At 32.9% G+C, this 10,281-nt stretch overlaps 1 protein-coding gene across 1 annotated transcript; it reads left to right on the forward strand.

Moving 5' to 3' along the window:
• The first annotated feature begins 295 nt into the window (after positions 1-295).
• LOC106463548 (gonadotropin-releasing hormone II receptor-like) lies at positions 296-7,906 on the forward strand. Its single transcript, XM_013923598.2, has 3 exons — positions 296-331; positions 5,801-6,034; positions 6,683-7,906. Exons 1-3 carry the CDS (start codon positions 296-298, stop codon positions 7,397-7,399), a joined length of 987 nt encoding a protein of 328 aa, XP_013779052.1. The 3' UTR covers positions 7,400-7,906.
• Positions 7,907-10,281: the final 2,375 nt, after the last annotated feature.

Below are 10,281 nucleotides of genomic sequence, written 5' to 3' on the forward strand. Positions count from 1 at the left end.
ACTTACTTTTCGTAATTCTACTTACCAATTTTGTTATAAGCTCAAAAAATATACTATTCAGGTTTCTTTAATCTTATGGATTATCTAGCTGGAGTACCCGTCCTGTGAACGGAAGTTATGTAAATTCATGATTATCTTAGGACATGAAAAGTTGCTTCCCTTATATGTAATTGTAAAAAACGTAAAAATGCCCATAAAAACTGCAAAACACAAAATATGAAGCCGCAAGTTTGCATGTATCTCAGCAAACTTTCATACCAAATTTGGTGAAGATTCATCAACAGGTGGCGAAGTAATGGTAAAAAAAAAACGCAAAACTGAAAAGTTGTATGTACACCCGCATGGACATAATGAGCTTCCATACCAATTTTGGTGAAGATCTATCCACACGCTGCGAAGTAGTTATATGTATATACAATAGACAACAGACATTACTATTATATTTATATAGATTCTGGTTAAGAAGTTAGCACAGAGGATCACCTACAAAAGTTGTTATATTTTCAAGCTATGGGCACCAAACTATGCCAACATTTTATGGGAGACTTAGAGATGAAACTGTTGGAAGGTTGCACAGACAAACCAACGTTTTGGAGACGCTACATTGATGATTTTTTTTTTTCATTTGGGTAGGAGACCAAGATTCATTACTGTTCTTTTATAGACATGCTAACACCTTCCACAGTTCTATTAAATTTACTCTAGATTACTCCACTATCCAAATAAGTATCTTAGATGTAAACCTGTTCTACGTATTGATTTGTACCGAAAACCAACTGATAAACCACAATACTTACATAATCAAAGCTATCACCAAACACAGTATCACATTCAATCAAGCACTTAGGTTAAAGAAGATTTGCTCTGATAGTAAGAACTATCACCGTCACATTAATTATTTGAAACAGACTATGACTGAAAGGGGTTATAAACAAAACACTATAACCCAAAAACCATGTGGATCTGCCTTGAAACAATTATCTATAACCAATTCCTCTCGTGTTCCACTAGTTATTACCTATCATCCAAAACTAAAAAACCTACCACGGATACTAAAGAAACAATTTTACCTCTTTCAACTTAATGATCGATTAAAATTCATTTTTATTGAAGTTCCTGTCGTTTCTTTCAGGAAAAATAAAACTTTGCATTCACATTTAGTTCACGCTAAAGTCAACTTTAAGTCGACACCAGGTGGACATCAACCTTTCAATAGCAAGCGATGCCAAGCCTGTAAGTTCATGCAGGAAACGGACAGATTTTCCAATAACTACAACCAAAAGCAGTTCAAAATCATCAAACCCATAACCTGCCCTATTTTTTTTTTATATTTACTTAATTCAATGTCTAAAATGCCACTTCCAATATGTAGGTCAAACCAAGACAACTATACATGAACGTTTTAATAACCACAAATTAACAATAAAAACAAACAAATAACTTCCGGTTGCAAAACACTTTAACATGCCTGGACACTCGTAAAACACTTTAACTTGCCTGGACACTCCCTTGAAGACATTATCAAACTTACGGGTATGTAGACAAATTTTACATCTAACAGAAACAGGAAAATTAAAGAAGTTTATTGAATAGCACTATTAAATACTGTATCGCCAAATGGTATCAATCTCGATCCCGGGATTGTTGACATTCGCAAGTCTCTGAAAAGATTTTCAAAACTAAATTCATGATTAACTTTATTTTACATTATTAGTATTATTGTTGTTTAAATTTCTCTATGTTGGTATTATTTCCTATATATTGCGTCACATTATAATTTTCTGTATTCCCCACCACCTTTTCCCGTTATTTTATTTTTAATATTATCTGATATCATTTCTTATAACTGTATGTACTGTACACACCTCTTTGGCACAAACTAAACCTAACACAAACAACTCTAGGTTATGATTGGCTAGCTCTCAAGGCTAACACATACTGAACATCCGGTTTACGTGACATCGACATCCGTGCCTATAAATTTCATTACCCTCATTAAACATAACCCTTTATTCTCCTGAAGAGAATAGTGAACTATTCGAAAGCGCTCGAGTTTTGGGTCTCGTTTTAAAACATATTTATATAGATAATATCTTATTGATATTTAAGTACAAAGCAGTTTCATTGAAATAATAAATATATATTGATTTATCAAAACGAACATCTACAAGAGCAAGCTCTACTTCTGATTAAAACAGTCATTTCACCCATAAGACGTGAATTTTACGGTTACTACAAACTTATGTCCACGTAAAGCTTATACAACCTATATTATAAATCACAAAGTATATACCGGAGATTTATTTCGGAAACATTTTACACTATTTTGGGGATAATACATCGCTTAAAAAGGATAGAATCTGAAGCGCTGAAGTGAGAACATAGTATTTTAATAAAATATATTGTCAAAATTTACTTATTCCGAGTCGAACACCCTAACCACCTGGCCATGCAAGACCAATACGCAAGGCAAGGGAGTGTCATAGTATTGCTCTGTAATATTCATACATATTTATGAGTAAATACTTTAAAATGTTATAACATAATATATAAAGAAAGAAAGTACAATAATATTTCATCTAAAAATACCTGTCATTTTCTAGAGGTAAGCACGACCTTAAGCTATTGTTGAAAGTAAAAACCATATTAGAAGTAATTTGTTATTTTAAACATACTTATTATTTTGTCCAGGTAAGCAAAACGCTAATCTACTGTGGAGAGTAAAAACCATATTAAAGAATAAAGTACTGTTTTGTTAATTCATTTTTAAGAAAACAATTTTAAAAAATGCTAACTCTTTTTACATACCATCCGAATTTCGCTGAGCCTATATGCGTGGATAATACACGTATTAAACACACTCACTTGTTCTATTCTAGTATCTATATTTTATTTTTTAAATATCAACACTGTAAACGTTTCTGTTTGCAAAATCATCTTTTACAACAAAAGCAATCAACTTTTGACCCTAGTAAAGAAACTAGGCTTGAAGGCTTAGTAGAATAGAAATGATAAAAAATGACGCAAACAGTAATACTGCTTTTCACAAGTAAAATTAAATATATATCATTATTTCAAACTGTAATACTGCTTTTCACAAGTAAAATCCTTGAATCAAGTTATTCAAGGACTTTTGCTGTTCTGAAAGTTTCGAAATCTGATGAACAAAAACTCTGACCTCCTTGAATCAAGTTATTCAAGGACTTTTGCTGTTCTGAAAGTTTCAAAATCTGGTGAACAAAAACTCTGACTTCATAAATCTGTTTGTAGTTAAGCACAAAGCTACACAATGGGCTATTTGCGCTCTATCCACCACGGGTATCGAAACCCGGTTTCTAGCGTTGTAAGTCCACAGACATACCGTTGTGCCACTGGGGGAAGAGGGTAACTATGAGTCAATATTTACATATTTGTGTATAGAAACACATTAGGCTAATACCGTTGATTTAAAATGTCATTAAGAACAAGGAATATCCCTATCTTAGAAAATCTAAATCATGAATCTAAGAATATATTTATAATCTGAGTGTATGAATATTTAACGTTGGAAAGGGCTGTTAAATGCCCTTAACAAAAAAAGATAGAGTTTCGGTTGCATCACACTACCTATGCACGCCAAACAATGTAAAAGTGTAGTTATAATACATTCAGTTCCACCGCGACTTTATATCGGTTGTGGCTGTCACAAAACTTTCTGATTTTCATATTTAAAATTGTTTTAATATAACATCCTCAATCCTATAGAATAGTATTAAATGAAAAAAAAAAAAAACAAATAATATCAAAAGAAAAAGTCACTTTATGAAAACTTAATATTCTGTCAGTAAAAGTTTTCTTTCTTCGAGGGATTTTGTTTATTTGTTAGTAATTAAGCACAAAGTTACACAATGGGCTATCTGTGCTCTGCCCACCACGGGTATCGAAACCCGAATTCTAGCGTTGTAAGTCCGCAGACATGCCGCTGTGCCACTGGGTGACGAGGATTTTGATTTTAAAGCATATTTAAGCTGTTAGGTTCATCATATTGATCTGGTAATTTTTCTAAAAGAGTAAACAAATTAACTATAGGTAAAATAGGCTTAATATCAAAGTCGTATAGCGTACTCAACCCTCTGCACTTCGAACAAACCCTTAAAAGCTTAACTTTATTTTCAATTGTTCCTGTTTCTATTCTGTTTGGAATTTCTTCTTCTGATTTATCATTTCTGATCTGCGATTTTTGTTTCTGGTAATTTTGTTCTTACCTTTAACTTTTTGTGTGAGTTCCCTTTTGTTTTTCGCATTTAAATCGTTTCCGTGTTTATTTTAAACTACTTTTTGCGTATTAGACGAAAATATACTATTGCTTTTTAATACCCTTGGATTTCTATCTTAAATACTACAAACTAAAAAGTATTTCAATATTGCTAAAGTTCAATACATTTAAGGACTATTCACAATTATCATCATTAAAAAATTTGAAACATTGCTCCATATTTCCAAGGCCTATCCACCCACTCATTCCTTTTATCGAACATAAACATTTTGAAATATAATGCCTGGTGTGCCCTGTTGGCCTCATTTATTACAGAAAAACATTAATAGGAAAAGTAAACAATTTATTAACTCTATTGGTAGTTTGGCGAGCAGGTTTGTGCCTTTTTTACCTATCCACCCACCGTTATCGAACAATGCTCTATAATTTGTAATGTAGATAATTGTTAACAGTCCCTTAGATGTTTATTAAAGTTCTGAATACTTGGCAGTAATGCTTCACTTTGTCGCCGCCAGTAGTATCACATATAAATCTTCACTATTCGCTATGAACAGGTCACTGAGTTACGAATTTGACAGGTGAAATATATTACCGTGTGCGCAACAGTGCATCGAACATAGCTATGATTATGCTTCAAATAGCTAACTCAACTTTATTATTAAATTTTATTACTTAAGGCTTAATTTTACTTCTTTTTTTATAATTGTATAACAATTGTTAAAGTTTCTATTTTACAAATGAATTTTTCTCAGTATTTGTTTTGAATATTCATCGCCCCCCAGTGGCACAGTGGTATGTCTGCGGACTTACAACGCTAGAAACCGAGTTTCGATACCCGTAGTGGGCAGAGCATAGATAGCCTTTGTGTGTAGCTTTGTGCATAATTAAAACAAACAAACGAATATTCATATAATTAAATAGTTGATGTATGATAGTCCCGCTTGGAATGATTATTCTGTAAGTAGACGCTTCGTATTTTAATACATATGAATTCGTTAAGTATATTTCAACATAATTTATTGATATCTTAAAATGCTAAAAAAAAGTGTAATATATTAGTTGAATGTTTCGTTAAGAAGCTATAAGCCTAACTTCATTTGTTTAAAAGCGTAGTAAAAATGTCTGCAATCAACAAATATTCACACAAGATCGGTAAAAGGTATATAAAGCAGTGTTTACAATACTTGAGACTTTTTAAACTTAAAATTCAACTTGAAGTTTCATATCAAAGTATATTATAAATCACACAAGGTTTATGTCAATTTGTTGTTGTTGTTTGTTTTCATTTCATGAGATTATATTTTGGTTTCGATTAAGGTAAAACTACGCATAGTTCAAACACAGAACGAAAGCCAAAAATAAGTATACTAAAATTAATGTAAAATCTAAATCAGCCATTCGGATCAACAGGAGGAATGCGATTAAGACTCAATATATATATATATATATTTACGAGCTATCCACGGTTGCACCAGATGAAGAAAATTTAAGTTCTATGTAATCGTTTAGCCTATTAACGGTTATCTCTTTTATTTTTTCTATCAGGTATTTGGAGGCTGGATTCTTGGACCAATAGCTTGCAAGCTAATTGTCTATGGTCAGATTGTCACCTTAGCGAGTTCCACGTTTATTTTGACATCTATGAGTTACGACCGCTACCAAGCCATCTGTCGGCCACTACGCTCACGAGGCGGTGTGGCTCAAGCCAAAAGAATGATCATTGCATCTTGGATCCTTGGTGGCATCTTGGCCATCCCTCAACTTTTTATTTTTGTCGAAGTAGGTGAATTTATATTATGATACTCTAGTTTGCTCGTATTTCCAATACAACTTTTTATTTTTGTTAAAGTAGGTGAAATTTATATTATAAGACCTTAATTTACTCGTATTTCCACTGCAATTTTTCATTTTCGTTGAGGTAGGAAATGTTTATTATGGCACCTGACTTTGTTCGTATACAATACAATTATTTGGTGATTAATCTTAAAATATTTCATGTTTATTTTGCTTCGACATTTTTCTTTAATTTAGTTGCTGATTCTATTTTAATCGAGATATTATACGCTAAAAACTAGGTGTTTTTATTTAACGAAGCTATTATACGCTAAAAAAGTAGGTGTTTTTATTTAACGAAATTATTACACGCTAAAAAAGTAGGTGTTTTTATTTAACGAAATTATTACACGCTAAAAAAGTAGGTGTTTTTATTGATATTAATATTTCCACATATAAGCTAATAATAATTATAATTTTCTTGATGACCCTGATACTGTAATATCGATTAAGATATGGAGTTACATTACGTTTGCCATTTTTAAATTTAAATGCATCAGTGATCAGGAACGATTTGAACAAAACATTTCCGTCAGTTATTAATTACATTTATAATTTTCAACCTGTAGTTATAAATATTTATTCATCCAACAGGTAGAGAGTGGAATTTCTACAAGTGGTCGTGTACGTTATGAATGTGCGAGTAAAGGGTATACCGCTATGTGGCAAAGAAAGCTTTACTTTACGTGGCTCACAACCTATATTTTAATTATTCCTAGTACGTGTATCAGTTACTGTTACGTTAACGTTCTTCGCTCTGTGTGGATGGCGAGTCGAGATCAGAACAATGACTCCAGCGCCATCTATCTCCGAAGATCTGTAAACGCTGCTTCTACTTTTCCCAGAGCGAAAATCAAGACCCTGAAATTGACAGTTTGTATCATAGCCAGCTTTATCATTTGTTGGACACCATATTTTATTGTTCATATCATTCGTATATACAGCAATTACACTATAATTGTGCCGAAACCCATAATCATAGGAGCGGAAACCCTGGCATTGCTCAACAGTTCTCTGAATCCCATATTTTACGGCTATTTCAATGTTCGAGTTCGAAAGGGATTCATAGAAATTGTGTACCGAAAAAAAGACTCGTCAAGCTGCGAAGCCGTTAACCAGTCAGGTAGTAATGCAGCAGAATCAGTAACGGCGTACAGTAGCTATTACATTCAGAACCAAAATGGAATTAGAAACAAAACTGAACTTGTCACCACAGATGTTCGCTTAAGTATTCGAAACCTCCCTCTCAGATATCCACAGAGACTTCATCATCAAAAGCCAAGACGTAGTTACGATTGTACAAGAGTCTAGATAATGTCTAACACGTCTAGAAAAGGTATATCATTCGAAGAATTTTCATCAACAAACAAGTTAGAAAAATAACGTCTGCAAAATATCTTATATTACTACAAAATGTTGTAGTAAAGAGTTCAAAATTACTGTCGTATTGGCGTAATAATTATTGTGACCTACAGGCAAAGTCTGAAAACAGGAATGGCCCCTGCCTATGGTGAAATCTAAATTGAGCTATTGATTTCGGTACAAGTTTCAACACCTGGTTAAATATTAACATTAAAGAACAGTTATCCTGGAACAAGAATTGAAAAACGTGTGGGTATGAGTAAGAATTCGTAAATGATAACTTCACGATGACTTAGATAATTGGATTGTAATAAAACACGTATATGAGAAGTTACAGAAGAGTAGTTTGGATTTCTAATGATCCTGAAAAGGCTACCTTGGCTCAGCTTTGACTATTTTATTGTGATGCTAAAAAAAGGCCGTTTAGATTCGAGCATAACTTTATTCGTGCGAGTAATTACACAGTAGGCTAATGAGGACCTGCCCTAATAATTACTAATGAGGACAGTTAAGACAAATATAATTCTACTCCAGAGAGTAACCAAACAGTATGATTCTTAGAAAGGATAGTTACACTCAAATATTACTATACTCGCGAGAGTAATGAAACAGTGTGATCCATTAAAAAAGATAGTTGTCCCTTTGTAGATCAGAGGTAAGTTTATGCACTTACAACGCTAAGATCCAGGGTTTGATTACCTGTGATGGATAGAGCACAAATAGACCAACAAAAAAGAGGATACTTAAACTTAAAAGTACTTTACTTATGAGAGTAATTCCACAGTGTGGTCCTTAAAAGAATATTTACACTCAAATACAACTATATGCTCACGAGAGTAATTCCACAGTGTGATCCTTAAAAGGATATTTACCCTCAAATACAACTATATGCTCACGAGAGTAATTCCACAGTTTCTGACTTTAAGAAAACAGTCTACGAAATGGTATTGTAAATAGAATATTTATTTGGATTGCTAATTCATGAGTTAAACGTGGACACAACATTTCTGACTCTGTGTCGAAGTGGTTAGATCTTGCTATCGTTTCAAAATGTTGATTTTATGCTTATGAAAATGCTTATGTGTTTAATAGAACACTATGGGTTCGTGAAGCTAACTTTGGAAATTTCAATGTTTCATTAACAAAAACTCTGATCTCATAGAAATAAGTTGTTCAAGGACTTGCTCTGTTCTGTAAGTTTCAAAATCTGGTAAACAAAAGCTTTGATCTCGGAATCAAGTTGTTCAATGACTTGTGCTATTCTGAAAGTTTTGAAATCTGATGAACAAAAACTCTGACCTTAAGAAACAGTAACACTTTATTTTCTCTTCCAATTACCTACCATAACCAAGGCACATTATTGAGAAATTCTTCAAGATCTTGTTTTTGTCATCTTACGCCTTTTAATGAAGATGGGAACATTGACAGGGAAATAAATTTTGGACGAAGAAGTTTCGTAAAGAGCGCGAACGGTAGTGTGATGTAAAATTACACATGCTAGAAATTTTCATACAAGTGACCCGAAAAACGGCGCTAACTCGGTAACCCGTGGCCCGATTTTAACGAAACTTATTTTATTCTGTTTCTATTCTCATTTCATTACAAATATGGCACTATTGTGCGCCGTTTTTAATTACAGACAAGCAAACAAACAATCTCAGAGTTTTAGTAATATATATATAGAGATTTGCTGAATCCTTAACGTGAATAAAAAAGGAGCTGAGCCATGTACACAATCCTAAGAGACTCTCTGTTTGTTTCTCCTTAATTCTATTTCACGTAGTATTTTTTTCGTCTTCACCTTGATTAATAAGTTAATTGTAGCTACGAAATGCATATCAGATACAGAGATGCCTGTAAGGAATAACGACATTAAAATTAATATGAGACCATCAATTTTGCCATCAGGGAGAACAGAAGCAAGATATCTAGTGTTTGTTTGGCATACAATACTTATGTTTCATATACATGTTTGTAATTTGCAATGCTCGTACAATTATCGGAATACAAACACAACAAATTAGCTTCATTATATGTTAAAGTAGTGCCTGGGCTGTTGTTCATCTCAACGTAAACGGATGAGATACATGCTAATAACTTTGATTAAAGTTAATTATCAAGCTATGTATTTATGAGCTATTTGCTCGTGTAGTGGTAATTCAACTAACCATTTTATTCAAAAACACCAGTTTTTATTTTAAATGCAGGAATCAATATATTTTACTGTAATTTCTAATATAGCACCCCCATGGATTAAACAGTAAGAAAACGAAAATTGTATATAACTACTGTGTAGTATAATACATGTAGTTTTTATGTTTTTTTCTAATATAACTCTCCCAAGACATCTGAATAACTATGAACAAATATGTTAATGCTGAGAAATATCAGTATCCATACGACAAAGGAAACATTTAGTAGCATCCGTGCTCTTTTTTTCTCTTGAAAAACTTAACAAAAATACAAATAATACAATAAAATCACTTGTACAGAGCCACCCCCCACTGGCACAGCAGTATGTCTGCGGACTTACAATGCTAGAAACCGGGTTTCGATACCCGTGGTGGGCAGAGCACAGATAGCCCATTGTGTAACTTTGTGCTTAACTTCAAACAAACAAACTTGTACATAAGCAGTTTGTGCACGCTGAGGATCACAAATAAATGAAAACATCATTACTCAGAAAAACAGGTGTAGTTAGAATTACCTCGGTTTCTAGCAAGGTTGTGACACTGTTATAATTATAATAAATATACAGTTTTAATTATGGCTACACTAAGAAAGGTGTGAATTCACACCTTTAGGGGTGTAAAGCAGTGGTACAGGAAATA

This window comes from Limulus polyphemus, unplaced genomic scaffold, assembly GCF_000517525.1.
Source record: "Limulus polyphemus unplaced genomic scaffold, Limulus_polyphemus-2.1.2 Scaffold1435, whole genome shotgun sequence".
In the NCBI taxonomy this organism is placed as follows: domain Eukaryota; kingdom Metazoa; phylum Arthropoda; class Merostomata; order Xiphosura; family Limulidae; genus Limulus; species Limulus polyphemus.

What these genes read in the sequence shown, in the direction of transcription:
- LOC106463548 (XM_013923598.2), top strand. Translation starts at nt 296, where the DNA reads ATGGTAAAAAAAAAACGCAAAACTGAAAAGTTGTAT. An exon ending in GCAAAACTGAAAAGTTGTAT is followed by an intron (nt 332 to 5,800) that starts GTACACCCGCAT and finishes TTTTTCTATCAG; the next exon opens with GTATTTGGAGGCTGGATTCT. An exon ending in AACTTTTTATTTTTGTCGAA is followed by an intron (nt 6,035 to 6,682) that starts GTAGGTGAATTT and finishes TTCATCCAACAG; the next exon opens with GTAGAGAGTGGAATTTCTAC.